The 17,058-nt window shown below is 44.1% G+C and overlaps 1 protein-coding gene across 4 annotated transcripts; it reads right to left on the bottom strand.

Annotated features, from left to right (window-relative positions):
- Positions 1-2,354: 2,354 nt before the first annotated feature.
- LOC148065711 (ras-related protein Rab-6A) lies at positions 2,355-13,829 on the bottom strand. Of its 4 annotated transcripts, none has more exons than XM_087807912.1 (8): positions 13,537-13,829; positions 9,783-9,841; positions 9,653-9,706; positions 8,388-8,493; positions 8,140-8,251; positions 7,009-7,102; positions 5,243-5,306; positions 2,355-3,336 (listed from the first exon to the last, which is right to left on the bottom strand). In XM_087807912.1, exons 1-8 carry the CDS (start codon positions 13,604-13,606, stop codon positions 3,272-3,274), a joined length of 624 nt encoding a protein of 207 aa, XP_087664038.1. In that variant the 5' UTR covers positions 13,607-13,829; the 3' UTR covers positions 2,355-3,271. The 4 variants fall into 4 exon arrangements, 3 of the variants coding, with proteins under 3 accessions (XP_087664038.1, XP_087664037.1, XP_087664040.1); XM_087807911.1 differs by lacking the exon at positions 7,009-7,102 and adding an exon at positions 5,798-5,891 and having other exon boundaries at positions 13,537-13,828; XR_015713333.1 differs by lacking the exon at positions 2,355-3,336 and adding an exon at positions 5,798-5,891.
- Positions 13,830-17,058: the final 3,229 nt, after the last annotated feature.

Genomic DNA, 17,058 nt, shown 5'->3' on the forward strand with positions numbered 1-17,058 from the left:
TGCTCAATGAACTCAATCTGTCACTTCAAGGAAAAATGACAACTGTCTTCAAGTTGGCAGATAAAGTAGCTGCATTTAAAGCCAAATTGGATTTGTGGGGACGGCGAGTGAACAGAGGCCTATTGGACATGTTTCAAACATTATCTTTGGGTGAGACTGAGCCTTCATTCTCCCAGCTGGTGCACGATCACCTGTCTTTGCTTTTAAAGGAGTTCGAGCGCTACTTCCCAACCACAAAGGACCCACGAACTGGCAAGGAATGGATCCGCAACCCATTTGTCAACAAACCAGGTGAACCTAGCATATCTGTGCAAGAAGATGATCAACTGCTGGAGATCGCAAATGACGGCGGCCTTAAAATGATGTTCGAGACAACAACTCTGCCGGTGTTCTGGATTAAAGTCATGGCAGAATACCCTGAGATCGCCACCACCGCACTGAAAACCCTGTTGCCATTTCCGACATCCTATCTGTGTGAAGCGGGGTTTTCTGCAGTGACAGCAACCAAAACAAAACAACGGGGTAGACTGGATATAAGCAACACACTTTGGGTGTCATTGTCTCCCAATGACAAGCGCAGGGCTCCCATTGATTTGGCATTATGGTGAGTAAAAATTTCCATGCACTTTATATTAGTTTTTGTGGTGTATCTGTATCTGTGCAGGCATGTAAAACATACGCACGTAACTCTCAAAGGGTCGGTGCACTAACGCGGCGCACCAACACCCCCCCGGACCGCGGTAAAATTTGCTGCTTTATTGAATATTGTTTTGATTGTTTAAGCGCTTTGTGACCCTGGTCTGGAAAAGCGTTATACAAATAAAACTTACTACTTTTCGCCTTCCCTCCTCCGCGGCTCCTCTTTCCCTTAGTTCAGAGGACGAGGCGGGAGGGGCTGAGGTTAATACTGGTAGCGCCAGACTCCCCGGGGGCGCTCTGGTTCCTAGAGCTGGTGCGCATGGCGGTCGGGGACCCGTGGGCCATCCCTTGAGCCCCCGCTGCCCTGTGTCAGGCAGGGGGGGCTCCTGCCGGTGCTGGGCCTGCCTCTCAAAGTGTGGCTCCTGCATGGGACAAGCTGAGCGGGACTTGGGACCCACACGCTGGAGAACGCCCGGACCCCCCTCGACACTCAGGCTTTATGCCTCAAAGTGGGGGATTTTCCGCTGGTGTGCAGACAGGTCCTTGGACCCCAGCTCCTGTTATGTCTCCGCTGTCCTGTCTTTCCTGCAACATTTGCTGGATAGCGGACGGACTGTGGCGACACAGAGTGTCATAGCGACGTGGCATGTCGGATTTGAGGGTGCTTCGGCTCGCGACCAACCTCTGGTGGCGCATTTCTTACAGGGTGCCTGCAGGCTTCGACCGGGCGAGGACCATCACGCTGCGGGCCTTTCATCCGCCGCCCCACTCGGACCCAGGTCAGGAACGTCTTCACCTGTTGTGTCCAGTGAGGGGCGAGGCGATCTCCTCCCAGAGGTTTTCTCATCGGGTGAGATCGGCCATTATCCGGGACTACCAAGCAGCGGTGGATCTGATCCTTGCGGACCTCGTCGCCCAGCAGCCGCCTTTCTCGCTGAGTTTTCAGTTGGAGGAAGTGCGGCGGGTGTTTCCCGCCTTTATAGGAAGTGGACTGCCCCCTGCTGGGTGGCGAGTTCATTAAGGTTTCTCAGAGACGAGGCGGTGTCTCGGGGTAAACCAATAGCGAAGCGGTTAGAGGGCTTCGCACCAATTCGTAGAACCTGAGATTATGAAGATAACTCAGGGGTTTTAACTCATTTCACACGTTTAACTGGATGTTAATTCAAACTATTAAATAGTATTTATTTTAAATCTCAACTCGATAATTTAACCAAAAAGATAATCGTTTTTTTTTATACAAAATTTACAATAAAACAGTTAATTACAGAACTTTTATCAAGACTTGAAGCGTTTATATGTTTTTAAATATTCCAGCAGATGTTTAGGTTTTATTTACGAATTTTAATCGATTTGATCAAATGTTTTTAAAGATCGTTTGAACTAGTTGTTAGCATCACATGCGTTAGCCTCTTAGCTCGTGTTGCTAGCTAGCCCGCGCGTTAGCTAGCTTGAAAAAAAAAACACAACTTTATCTTAATAGTTGTAAAGTTTAGTCTTAAATCAAAAACTTATAAACGATTTTAAATACACAGTAGTTCAGAATGAACTCTAAGGTCAGAAATAATTCATATGTTTATAAATGTTACATCGAGCAGATGCTAACACGGTAATAACTGGTTAAATTATATACAATAATATGTGTAGTTCTTATCAGTATTCGGCTAAAAAGTCTTAAATACATTTTTTTTACCGTTAACAATCAAAACACAAAAGTCTTCAGCAGTAACAAATTTATTTTATTTAAAATAATTCCCGACATATTTCCACACGAATCAGAGTCTGGTCTTCAAACATGAAGGATTGTGGGTAACGAGTCCACACGGATGGAAGCACGTTGTATTCGCCGCTCACGGGTCACACAGGAAGTGAGGTCATACAAAAGAACCAGACAGAATAAATATTACAAATCACTGGATCAATAAATCTCTAAACCGACGTGAAAACAAAGTATTTCCTTCGTAAGTGTTTTTTTCATCAAACTATTTCCCTCTAAAATCCTCCGAAGGCATCGAGTGGATTTAAATCTTCGTCTAGAACTTTAGAAAACTGCAAACTCTAGGAAGTTATAAAAACATGGAGTAAAAGTGAAATGTGCTCATTCCAGATCCAAAAGTTGCCCTTTTTAGGAAGTGTTTCCTGTTGCGACAGGAAGTTGATCAGAAAACAATAGAATCACTAGATTAAACGACACTGAAGCAGGTTCCAGTTACACAGCAAAGATTATATATATTTATATATATATTATAAACAAAGTGTCGCACGGATCCGTCACGTGTTGATATGAACGTCAACGTCGACAAACTCTCGCCGCCGCGGTTCTTAAGGTTAAAAACGTGTCAGATGGAAAACCTGGAGCGGATCAGACGGACTCCAGAGCAGAAACATGGAAACCATCATAAAGTGAAGAAGAAAACGAGTAGAAGTTTGTTCAGTAAACATCGAGTCACTTTTTAAAAGCAGGTTTGTGCCAGTGAGTCGTACAGTAGAGTCTCCGGGTCTACGATGACGGGAGGATCATGTAGTGTGTGAGAGTGTGTGCGAGTGTGTGAGTGTGTGTGTGAGTGTGTGTGTGTGTGAGTGTGTGAGTGTGTGTGAGTGTGAGTGTGTGTGAGTGTGTGTGAGTGTGTGTTGTTCAGCAGGAACAGGCTCCTTCACTGACGGGCTGCTCAGGGGGCGGAGTCAGTTGGATGTGAGTCACTGAGAAAAGAGTTGAGGAACAAACAAGTATTTGTTTTGAACACGTATGTACATCAGTGTCATCAGAGTATTGTATTTTGAATTCAAACGATAAAAACTATTTCAAAAGACTATAGGTGACTATAGGTGAGCACATGTGATTATAGGTGACTATAGGTGAGCACATGTGACTATAGGTGACTATAGGTGAGCACAGGTGACTATAGGTGAGCACAGGTGACTATAGGTGACTATAGGTGAGCACATGTGACTATAGGTGACTATAGGTGAGCACATGTGACTATAGGTGAGCACATGTGACTATAGGTGACTATAGGCGACTATAGGTGAGCACATGTTACTATAGGTGACTATAGGTGACTATAGGTGAGCACATGTTACTATAGGTGACTATAGGCGACTATAGGTGAGCACATGTTACTATAGGTGACTATAGGTGAGCACATGTGACTATAGGTGAGCACATGTTACTATAGGTGACTATAGGTGAGCACATGTGACTATAGGCGAGCACATGTGACTATAGGCGAGCACATGTGACTATAGGCGAGCACATGTGACTATAGGCGAGCACATGTTACTATAGGTGACTATAGGTGACTATAGGTGAGCACATGTGACTATAGGCGAGCACATGTGACTATAGGCGAGCACATGTGACTATAGGCGACTATAGGTGAGCACAGGTGACTATAGGTGAGCACAGGTGACTATAGGTGAGCACAGGTGAGCACATGTGACTATAGGTAACTAAAGGTGAGCACATGTGACTATAGGTGACTATAGGTGAGCACATGTGACTATAGGTGAGCACAGGTGACTATAGGTGAGCACATGTGACTATAGGTAACTAAAGGTGAGCACATGTGACTATAGGCGAGCACAGCGGACTATAGGCGAGCACAGCGGACTATAGGCGAGCACATGTGACTATAGGTGAGCACAGCGGACTATAGGCGAGCACATGTGACTATAGGCGAGCACATGTGACTATAGGCGAGCACAGCTGACTATAGGCGAGCACAGCTGACTATAGGCGAGCACATGTGACTATAGGCGAGCACAGCTGACTATAGGCGAGCACATGTGACTATAGGCGAGCACAGCTGACTATAGGCGAGCACAGCTGACTATAGGCGAGCACAGCTGACTATAGGCGAGCACAGCTGACTATAGGCGAGCACAGCTGACTATAGGTAACTAAAGGTGAGCACATGTGACTATAGGTGACTATAGGTGAGCACATGTGACTATAGGCGAGCACATGTGACTATAGGCGAGCACAGCTGACTATAGGCGAGCACATGTGACTATAGGCGAGCACATGTGACTATAGGCGAGCACATGTGACTATAGGCGAGCACATGTGACTATAGGCGAGCACAGCCGACTATAGCCGAGCACAGCCGACTATAGGCGAGCACAGCAGACTATAGGCGAGCACAGCCGACTATAGGCGAGCACAGGTGACTATAGGCGAGCACAGCTGACTATAGGCGAGCACAGCTGACTATAGGCGAGCACAGCTGACTATAGGCGAGCACAGGCGACTATAGGCGAGCACAGGCGACTATAGGCGAGCACAGGCGACTATAGGCGAGCACAGGCGACTATAGGCGAGCACAGCTGACTATAGGCGAGCACAGCTGACTATAGGCGAGCACAGCTGACTATAGGCGAGCACAGCTGACTATAGGCGAGCACAGGCGACTATAGGCGAGCACAGCTGACTATAGGCGAGCACAGGTGACTATAGGCGAGCACAGGTGACTATAGGCGAGCACAGGTGACTATAGGCGAGCACAGGTGACTATAGGCGAGCACAGGCGAGCACAGGTGAGCACAGGCGAGCACAGGTGAGCACAGGTGAGCACAGGTGAGCACAGGTGAGCACAGGTGAGGATACTGTTCTGTTTGTTCTCCTGCGAGGTGTCCATACCAGGCAGAGCTGCTGCCACGCGCCGGAACAGCTGCAGGAAACAAACACACGTCAACAACTCAAGTCAACAACACATTTGAGAGAGAAAACACACGAACACCTTTCCCTGAACTCAGAGTGTTTGAGAGAAACAGTCGTCGCTAGAAGGTTGATTTGAAAATCGATTGATCAAGTTTATCAGGAGATTTCAAGACGGAAACACCGATCGATATGTTCAGGAAAACGTGTGAAAACCAAAGTGAATCAATGCCGTGAAAGAAGCGTCTTCATCGCCCGACGCAGACGTTGATGGACAGAACTGACCCCACTGTGCTTGACCTCTGATGCAACTCAACTTTCAGTGAGGTCAGCGAGGTCAGCGGGGTCAGCGGGGTCAGTGGGGTCAGTTCTCCATCATGTCACGAGCAGAGATCGGTGAAGGTTGATTTAGAAACTCACGTCAGTGACACGCGTGTTTAAATCAAGCCTCTGAGGACGAACACCTGATGATAACATGCGTCTCTGAAGCCAAACACTCTCTACCTGTTTGACATTGTAGCCTGTCTTTGCACTCGTTTCAATAAACAGAACATTCATCTCTTTCGCTCTCTGCTCTCCCTCTTCAGTGGTTATCTGTCTGCGATGAGTCACGTGCACACCGACAGGGACACACACATGTACACACACACACACACATGTGTACACACACACACACACACACGGAGACAAGACAGGGGAGAAAACACACACTTGATTATTAGCTCGTGGACTAACAAGTCGTGCTCTTTCATCTGCTGCCGTTGCTGCTACTTTTAACTCCAACCTCCACAGATCACATCAGGATCAACCAGAACACGTCGGGTCATACTGACCCAACCAACCTACTGACGGGTCACCGAAACTCTTTCAAATGCCAGAGCAAATATCAAAGTACGTCAGTGCCGTCAGAACATCGGACCGTTTCAAATATTTCTAGAATCAAAAGGTTTTTTAACAATTGAATAAAAACTTTCAAAATGATTTTATTTCACGTTATTTTGATTCCAATAATTAAAAAAACAAGTAAATGACACATTTTTACATTTGTAGTCTTTTAATTTCAATATTAAAACAAGAGCCTAGAATCCAGTAGCTCGGTGCTCGATTAGTACTGTCTGGTGACATCATTATACCAACGTTTGTATATTGAATTCAAAAGGTTACAAATTTAATGTATTTTTTCAATGATTGGAATCAAACTTTTTCATTAAATTACTAAAAAATAAACTTTCAAAACAGAAATAATTTGAATAGAAAACAAAATATCCTGGTTTTGACACGTGTCCATAAGTGAAGTTTATTATAACTTCGACCTGGAAGGTTGACCCTGAAGGTTGACCCTGAAGGTTGACCCTGAAGGTTGACCCTGAAGGCTGACCCTGAAGGCTGACCCTGAAGGTTGACCCTGAAGGTTGACCCTGAAGGTTGACCCTGAAGGTTGACCCTGAAGGTTGACCCTGAAGGTTGACCCTGAAGGCTGACCCTGAAGGCTGACCCTGAAGGTTGACCCTGAAGGCTGACCCTGAAGGTTGACCCTGAAGGTTGACCTTGAAGGCTGACCCTGAAGGCTGACCCTGAAGGCTGACCCTGAAGGCTGACCCTGAAGGTTGACCCTGAAGGCTGACCCTGAAGGCTGACCCTGAAGGCTGACCCTGAAGCGGCAGCATCGGCGGTGTGACGGCGAGCACGACGCACACACACTCACACACTCTTACCTGCTTGACGTTGTAGCCTGCTTTGGCACTAGTCTCTATAAACATTACATTAAGTTCTTTGGCTTTCCGCTCGCCCTCCTCAATAGAAACCTGCCTGCGGTGGATAAACATGTTAGAGGCAGAACGACACCTGAGGGGGCGGAGCCTGATGACATCATCGTCAACACAGAGTTCAGAGTTAAACCTTTTGTAAATGTTTCGTTGGAAGGTTATGACCCGAATATATTAAATAAAATCAATGGTTTCTGAAAAATCTTTGCATAAATAAGTAACACATTTTATTCTTCCAAACTCCTTAATTATATGTGAGAAAAAAAAATAGGACCTTAAAACTGTTATTAAAACCTCAATTAAAAGGAGTTTAAGAAAATAATGTTACACATAAATATCAAGATGTTTTAACCGCATCAGTGTTATATAACAGTATTGATTTTTAAGAGTATTCTAAATCATGTTTTTTTTATCACAGTTCTTTTATAGTTTATATGTTTAAACAAAGTGTGTTTGCAATAAATTAATATGATTCTTTAATTTACTAGTTTACATTTAAATATTCACCAGGTTTATTTTTGTGTTGCAATTAAACTTCCGGCCTCTAGATGGCAGCAGTTGTTACATCCTCCGCAACTAATTGAAGAATGATGACTGAGGACGAGAGGATACAGTGAGTCCAGCGGGTTTTAAAGCTGATGTTTGGACATATTTAGGTTTGAAAACAAATTAAAGTAGTTATGACTTCGTCAAGAGTCATGTGGTCTGTAAATACTACAACACCAGAGTCAAGTACTGGACAATACTACACATATATACTTGTTACTACACTATCACTGTATATCGTATCCTTGACTCTGATAAATATAGTATCAACAAACCTAGTAAATGTATTTCTACTTATTTATATTTGTGTACAGGTCGAGTCAAAATAAGGATCAAATTACTCCAAACATTTGTCCCACTGAGGTAAATATATCAGTTTACCAACATAAATATTAGAGCATGTTCTCCTGCAGCCTCTGGTGTCAGGTGTCAGAACAAGATGCTGCTTCAGGAAACTCTGTGGATCCGTATCGACAGCTCGACAACGATCAATGGCTTCATTAGTTCTTCTGACGGAGGAGGAGGCACAGTTACCTTTTATCTGCAAGGTCGGTCTTGTTTCCAACCAGCATGATGATGACATCACCTCCTCTCTCCGTCCTCACGTCGTCGATCCATTTGGTGGTCTGCTGGAAGGAGTTGACGTCTGCGAGGCGGGAGAGGAACTTGAGTGACCGTTCAAAACACATGTGACAGGATTCAATGACACAAACTGAGGATCGGTGGCGTCCAGACGTCAAACCGATCCACCATTAAAGTCTTCGACGAGAGGATCCACCTACTCGTGATGTCGTAGACGACGACGGCGGCGGCGGAATCCCTGATGTAGCTCGGGATGAGGCTCCGGAAGCGCTCCTGACCCGCCGTGTCCCACAACTGCAACCGGATCTGTGGAGCCATGGAGACACGACACCAGAAGATGGAGGCGGAGAGGTTATGGTGGCGAATAAAAGAAAAATGACATCAAATCAAACAGAGAGAAAGTTCACAAAGAGCGTCAGAGGCGCACAAATAACCAGCCTGTACTCGTCACTACTGTATTTTCCGCACTATAAGGCGCACCTTCAATAATGGCCTATTTTAGAAGTGTTTTCATAGATAGTTTGCAGCGGATTATAAGGCGCATAGAATAAAAGATACAAACGTTCAAGTGGGGTTGTGTTATCATCTACTAGATAAAGCTGTGCTTAAGGGAACGTCAACAAAACAGTCAGATAAAGTCAAACTTTATTAAGTGTTCTGACAACTCTATTCACTCCCATGGTAACGATGTTAAAATGATGTTGAAAAGGCTTCAAGCAGCAGCGCCTAAGACTGTGTTGTGAGCAGACTAATGTTGAGTGAGCAGCAGAGAAGTTGAGCGCGTGTATGACGGCTACAGCGCAAGTGTATGACTGGTTGAGCAGCGAGGACGGAAACCTCCCGTGGAGCAGAAGGGCAAAAGCTCGCTTGATCTTGATTTTGCTTTAAGCACAGTGATTTTGCTTTAAAAAAATGTTTTGAGTGTACAACAACCAAAACTCGCTCAAAACGGTGGCAGTAATCTTACTCCACAGTAGTCCGCCGTGATGTGACGTGCGTCGTTAATCCCACCCCGTGATGACGCAATGACGTAATCCCACCCACGGCGTGTCGGCTCAGTGTCATGAAGGTGTTTGTAAACAAGTCGCCCACCAGGTAATGTTCGTATATAAAGCGCCTTGGATTATAAGGCTTTGTTTTTTGAGAAATTTAAAGGCTTTTAAGTGAACCTTATAGTGCGGAAAATACGGTAATGCTCTCCTGAACAAGGTGTTTCAAATTACAATGAGGAGGATGGAGGAGAGGGAGGAAGAGGAAGAAGCAGGTTTACAAGAGAGTGCAGATATAAGAAGTCTTCGATGTCATTGAGACACGACTCGTGTGAAGACGACTCAAAGTTTTACGACGTTAACTGGAAACATATTTGCGGCTCATTTAATCATTTATCTTATTTTCAGTTTAACTCTGGATGAAGTTTCTCGAGCAGCAAAGACGTAGAAGAAGAAATCAAGGCTTCAAAACTTACAGTTCTGTCTTCCAGGTACATGGTTTTCGAGAGGAAGTCGATTCCTATCGTAGCCTGAAACGAGTCGTGAAAGAGAGATTCAGACGTGAAACTAAGAGTCACTCGTTCATCGAGGAGTCGCCGGTCTCACCTGGTAGGTGTTGTCGAAGCTGTCGTACATGAACCTGGTGATCAGCGAAGTCTTGCCAACTGTAGAAACAGGTGAAGGGAGATGTTAAACAATGTCAAACGTAAGTCATTCCAGTCCGTCGTTGTGTCGTTGACACGTATAGACACACCATAGTAAACAAGCTGTATTTGCAGGCGTATCCGTGAAGAGATATAAGAGTCATGAAAGTTTAGTCATCAAAATGAGCAGACATTTTATTTAAAAGCTCACAATGCCACTTGAACAACAACAAGGAACAAATAAATAACATAATACATTAACATAATACAAAACCATAGCATGAGATTTACACAATTGAATAAAGAAATAGCAGTAAGAAAAAAAGAGAAGTTACTCAACAGGTGGATTCGAAATTCCAGTTATTCCACATCTCGACTGGGAATGAGTTTCTAATATCATTGTCACTTGAGGTGTGTTATAACAAATTCCACACAAAACAATGTAACCATGAGATTAAATATGTGTTAAGATTAAAAGTTATTAAATGGAAACTTCAAGGGAATTATTTACTTGTTAAGTCAGTCTTAACCGTTTACACTTTCTATCCACAGCGAGTAAAAGCTTCTGGTGTTGACTTTATGAAGGAAATTCAATCATTTAATATTATTTTCAAGAGTGTTTTATGAAAATCAAAACAAACCGAACCAATGTAACGTGTCGCTGGGATCACATCTACACCAGTGAACTCTAATAAAACAACAGTATGAATGTAATAAGTAAGTAAGTAATATTTATTTATATAGCGCTTTTCGAGACCAGGGTCACAAAGCGCTTAGACAATCAAAACAATATTCAAAAAAGTACATACTTTAAAGATCAAGATAATACTGAGAACAACACAGGAGTTCGAGAAATTCAAGGAAAAGCCTGAACAAATAGAAACGTCTTAAGATGTTTCTTAAAGGAGTCAGTAGATCATCAAGAGCAAAGAGAGAGAAGATCGTTCCAAAGCTTAGGAGCAACAGCCTGAAAAGATTTCTCTCCTCCTGAGCCGTGTGCGTGGAACCATAAGTAGATTCTGATCCACAGACCTCAGAGCCCGAGCTGGGGTGTAAGGCTGGATCAGATCAGTGATGTAAGGAGGAGCCTGACCATGAATAGATCTGAAAGTAAGAACCAGAATTTTAAAGTTGATCCTGAAAGAAACTGGAAGCCAGTGAAGAGTTTTAAGTATCGGAGAAATGTGAGTTCTTCTACTAGAGCGGCTCAGAATTCTCGCTGCAGAGTTTTGAATCAACTGCAGACGAGACGATCCTTCTTGTTAAGACATGAAAACAAACTGTTACAATAGTCCAGACGAGAAGAAACAAATGCATGGATTATAAGATCCAGATCATGTTCCGACAACATTTTCCTAAGTTTAGAGATTTTTCTCAGTTGAAGGAAACAGTTTCTGGTCAGTTTTCTTCAGTGTTGAACAAGAGACATGTCTTTATCAAATACAACACCCAGGTTTCTCAGGCTCAGTTTAAAAGAACATGAAGGTGCTGGGATCACATCTACACCAGTGAACTCTAATAAAACAACAGTATGAATGTAATAAAAGAACATGAAGGTGCTGGGATCACATCTACACCAGTGAACTCTAATAAAACAACAGTATGAATGTAATAAAAGAACATGAAGGTGCTGGGATCACATCTACACCAGTGAACTCTAATAAAACAACAGTATGAATGTAATAAAAGAACATGAAGGTGCTGGGATCACATCTGCACCAGTGAACTCTAATAAAACTACAGTATGAATGTAATAAAAGAACATGAAGGTGCTGGGATCACATCTACACCAGTGAACTCTAATAAAACTACAGTATGAATGTAATAAAAGAACATGAAGGTGCTGGGATCACATCTACACCAGTGAACTCTAATAAAACAACAGTATGAATGTAATAAAAGAACATGAAGGTGCTGGGATCACATCTACACCAGTGAACTCTAATAAAACTACAGTATGAATGTAATAAAAGAACATGAAGGTGCTGGGATCACATCTGCACCAGTGAACTCTAATAAAACAACAGTATGAATGTAATAAAAGAACATGAAGGTGCTGGGATCACATCTGCACCAGTGAACTCTAATAAAACAACAGTATGAATGTAATAAAAGAACATGAAGGTGCTGGGATCACATCTACACCAGTGAACTCTAATAAAACAACAGTATGAATGTAATAAAAGAACATGAAGGTGCTGGGATCACATCTGCACCAGTGAACTCTAATAAAACAACAGTATGAATGTAATAAAAGAACATGAAGGTGCTGGGATCACATCTGCACCAGTGAACTCTAATAAAACAACAGTATGAATGTAATAAAAGAACATGAAGGTGCTGGGATCACATCTACACCAGTGAACTCTAATAAAACAACAGTATGAATGTAATAAAAGAACATGAAGGTGCTGGGATCACATCTGCACCAGTGAACTCTAATAGAACAACAGTATGAATGTAATAAAAGAACATGAAGGTGCTGGGATCACATCTACACCAGTGAACTCTAATAAAACAACAGTATGAATGTAATAAAAGAACATGAAGGTGCTGGGATCACATCTACACCAGTGAACTCTAATAAAACAACAGTATGAATGTAATAAAAGAACATGAAGGTGCTGGGATCACATCTGCACCAGTGAACTCTAATAAAACAACAGTATGAATGTAATAAAAGAACATGAAGGTGCTGGGATCACATCTGCACCAGTGAACTCTAATAAAACAACAGTATGAATGTAATAAAAGAACATGAAGGTGCTGGGATCACATCTGCACCAGTGAACTCTAATAAAACAACAGTATGAATGTAATAAAAGAACATGAAGGTGCTGGGATCACATCTACACCAGTGAACTCTAATAAAACAACAGTATGAATGTAATAAAAGAACATGAAGGTGCTGGGATCACATCTGCACCAGTGAACTCTAATAAAACAACAGTATGAATGTAATAAAAGAACATGAAGGTGCTGGGATCACATCTACACCAGTGAACTCTAATAAAACAACAGTATGAATGTAATAAAATAACATGAAGGTGCTGGGATCACATCTGCACCAGTGAACTCTAATAAAACAACAGTATGAATGTAATAAAAGAACATGAAGGTGCTGGGATCACATCTACACCAGTGAACTCTAATAAAACAACAGTATGAATGTAATAAAAGAACATGAAGGTGCTGGGATCACATCTACACCAGTGAACTCTAATAAAACAACAGTATGAATGTAATAAAAGAACATGAAGGTGCTGGGATCACATCTGCACCAGTGAACTCTAATAAAACAACAGTATGAATGTAATAAAAGAACATGAAGGTGCTGGGATCACATCTGCACCAGTGAACTCTAATAAAACAACAATAGAGCTGTGATAAAAGACTACGGAGCTGCTGGAATGTTCCCGGGCAGGTGGAGCTCTGACACGGTGACCCTGAGGGGGGGGAACACCCTAATCTGACGTGTAATCGCTGAGCTCATACTTGTTGGACTTTAACCGAGATTGATGCGGTTGAACAACATGTCTCAGGTGAACACGAAGAGGACATTTTTAAACACTTTCCTTCGACTATTGATGGGAATAAAACCATCAACTTGACCAACAAGTCGGTTCAGTGTCGCGACATGACATAGTTTAAAAACACAGTTAAACAACAAGGTATCGTTTCATGTGTTAATAATAATAATTATTATTAAAACTCACCACTTTGTTCGCCGAGGAAGACAAGTTTAAATTTCCTCAAAGGGTTCCCGAAGTCTCCGGCCGCAGACATGACAGGACAGCTAGCCTGCTAATGCTAGCCCTCCTCAAGTATCAGCAGCGGTAGATTCACAAGTTTCTGCGGCTCGAGTCTCGGTGTCGCTCCGCCACAGATGTTCCCAGATCTTCGCGAATTCCTTGGAAGTCGAGGAGACTTTTTGAAGAACTCACGGCTGGAGACAAGTTAGCCTCTCTGTCTGGAGCCCTGACGTCATCCGGCTTCTTCTTCTTCTTCGCGCAGGAGGTCAACTCGGTGACGACCGCCACCTGGCGGCCAGAGCTGAACACTACACGGTGTTAAAGTATTAATTTTAGAAAAATTCAGTGTAAATCTGATAATCCAACAAACTAATTACTATATATTCAAAGGGAATTTAAGAAAGTCATACTGTTAGTATAAAATATACATTTTTCCTAAATGTACAAAAATTCGTTGTTTTTTTTTGAAGAATTCCTTAATGGATTTCAAAATAAATCTCTTGTTATTGTTGTTATTGTCATAGTCTAATAACATCAATACAAATACTACTAATACTAGGATAGTTTAAATCCCACGGATTTTAAATCTGTGATTAACAAACGATGGAAGCGATTCCCTTTAAAACTATTATTATTATTACATTTTATTTTGACCAGAGTAGAAGAAATAAATAGTAATAAAAGTATTTCTTCTGTTGAACCAGAAGGAAACGACAGTGATTTTAAGTTCGTCGTTCAGCCACAAGAGGGCGAGATTCACACACGTCTGGAGATATTTATGAATCGAGGGTTTCAGCAACGAACGAGAACATTTGCTCGATGAAAACCAAACACATTTCAGCAGAAAGATAAACTGGACAGAAGATAGGTGAGGAGAAACTATCATTCAGGGGCTACATGTTTGAGAAGCTCTTGAGGTTCATGTCAAACACAGAATCAAGTGAAGACCAGAAGCATCAGTGAAGCTGAGACTCTGATCCTTCATGTCATGGACAGAAAGTTCCTCTGGTTCTTCACCTGATTTCACCTCTTGTTCGTCCTCGAAGTACCCTGACCTTCCTCAGACCTGTGAGGATATGAATGAATATTATATTCAACCTACATATGTCGTCCTCTCTTCTTCTACAGAGATATAATGTCCTGAACCTCTTGGCTTTTCAAAGTCTCTCATACATGGTGTTTATTCATGTGAAGCTGGTTCAAGGCAGGAGCAGATGATCATCAAAAGTGTAGATGAAGCTTCAGTGTTTCCTCGAGCTTCAGGTTCAGTGAGACCCACAACCATCCGGCTCTGAACCCTCCACGACTCAAGCCGGCGCTTCTGCTGCTCCGTTGAGCCTGCAGAGCCGTGACAGGCTCAGCCAATCACAGGCCTGCAGCCCTGCAGCCCACCCCGCTACCTGCCCGCCCCCCGCAGCCTCCTACGCCATATGTCCTTGATCAGGAAAAGACCCCGAGTCCAGCTCTAAAGATGCTGAACTGACAGAATCCTCTCGTGGCTTTCCCTCTCTCTCTCTCACACACACTCACATGCACGCACACACACACTCACACACTCACATGCACGCACACACATACACTCACACACACTCACGCACACACACGACAGATAGATGACACTGTTCCGCGCTGATGTATGTTGTGTCAACGTGTTATTAGGTGCCATCAAGAAACCAAGAGAAGCTTAAAGATGAACCCGACGTGTGTGTGTGTCAGACTTCATTGTGTGTGTGTGTGTGTCAGACTTCATTGTGTGTGTGTGTGTGTCAGACTTCATTGTGTGTGTGTGTGTGTGTCAGACTTCATTGTGTGTGTGTGTGTGTCAGACTTCATCGTGTGTGTGTGTGTCGGACTTCATTGTGTGTGTGTGTCAGACTTCATCGTGTGTGTGTCGGACTTCATTGTGTGTGTGTGTGTGTCAGACTTCATTGTGTGTGTGTGTGTGTCAGACTTCATTGTGTGTGTGTGTGTGTGTCAGACTTCATTGTGTGTGTGTGTGTGTCAGACTTCATCGTGTGTGTGTGTGTCGGACTTCATTGTGTGTGTGTGTCAGACTTCATCGTGTGTGTGTGTGTCGGACTTCATTGTGTGTGTGTGTCAGACTTCATCGTGTGTGTGTCGGACTTCATTGTGTGTGTGTGTGTGTCAGACTTCATTGTGTGTGTGTGTGTGTCAGACTTCATTGTGTGTGTGTGTGTGTGTCAGACTTCATTGTGTGTGTGTGTGTGTCAGACTTCATCGTGTGTGTGTGTGTCGGACTTCATTGTGTGTGTGTGTCAGACTTCATCGTGTGTGTGTCGGACTTCATTGTGTGTGTGTGTGTGTCAGACTTCATTGTGTGTGTGTGTGTGTCAGACTTCATTGTGTGTGTGTGTGTGTGTCAGACTTCATTGTGTGTGTGTGTGTGTCAGACTTCATCGTGTGTGTGTGTTTCGGACTTCATTGTGTGTGTGTGTCAGACTTCATCGTGTGTGTGTCGGACTTCATCGTGTGTGTGTGTGTCGGACTTCATCGTGTGTGTGTGTGTCGGACTTCATCGTGTGTGTGTGTGTCGGACTTCATTGTGTGTGTGTGTGTCGGCCTTCACTGTGTGTGTCACCGCTGCATCATTTACTCGAGCAAAACTTGACTCGGTCTTCCCCACAAGCTATGAGTCACTTTCGTGAAGCGACTCTTTAGTGTGTGTGTCGTGGGTTGAGTTGTGTTGCAGTGTGTTGCAGTGTGTTGCAGTGTGTCCACGACCCACCTCTGTGTGTGCGACCGAGGGAGAGCGTCCCGTCTCGATATCCATCTAATGAACGTTCAATGTCACAGCAGAGAGCAGGACATCTCTCCTGAGGGTGGAGAGCAAAGGTGTCGTGATGGAGGGAGAGAGGAGGAGGAGGAGGAGGAGGGCGAGAGGAGGAGGAGGAGGGCGAGAGGAGGAGGAGGAGGAGAGGAGGAAGAGGAGGAGAGGAGGAGAGGAGGAAGAGAGTAGGAGGAGGAGGAGAGGAGGAAGAGGAGGAGGAGGAGAGGAGGAAGAGAGTAGGAGGAGGAGGAGGGCGAGAGGAGGAAGAGGAGGAGAGGAGGAGGAGGAGGAGAGGAGGAGGAGGGCGAGAGGAGGAGGAGGAGGAGAGGAGGAGAGTGAGAGGAGGAGGAGGAGGAGGAGGAGAGCGAGAGGAGGAGGGCGAGAGGAGGAGGAGGAGGAGAGTGAGGAGGAGGAGGAGGAGGAGGGCGAGAGGAGGAAGAGGAGGAGAGGAGGAGGAGGAGGAGGAGAGGAGGAGGGCGAGAGGAGGAGAAGGAGGAGAGGAGGAGGAGGGCGAGAGGAGGAGGATGAGGAGAGGAGGAGAGGAGGAGAGGAGGAGAGGAGGAGAGGAGGAGAGGAGGAGAGGAGGAGAGGAGGAGGAGGGGGAGGAGGAGAGGAGGAAGAGAGTAGGAGGAGGAGGGCGAGAGGAGGAGGAGGGTTGGGTCAGGGTAAAATAGGTGTGTTGTCACCAAGGATCCAGG

This window comes from Callionymus lyra, chromosome 14 (assembly GCF_982586985.1).
Source record: "Callionymus lyra chromosome 14, fCalLyr1.hap1.1, whole genome shotgun sequence".
Taxonomy (NCBI): domain Eukaryota; kingdom Metazoa; phylum Chordata; class Actinopteri; order Syngnathiformes; family Callionymidae; genus Callionymus; species Callionymus lyra.

Coding starts and splice junctions, on each gene's coding strand:
- LOC148065711 (XM_087807912.1), bottom strand. CDS start 13,606: ATGTCTGCGGCCGGAGACTTCGGGAACCCTTTGAGGAAATTTAAACTT. Junction 9,707..9,782: donor GCTTCGACAACACCTACCAG/GTGAGACCGGCG, acceptor GACTCGTTTCAG/GCTACGATAGGAATCGACTT. Junction 7,103..8,139: donor ACCGACCTTGCAGATAAAAG/GTAACTGTGCCT, acceptor TATCCACCGCAG/GCAGGTTTCTATTGAGGAGG.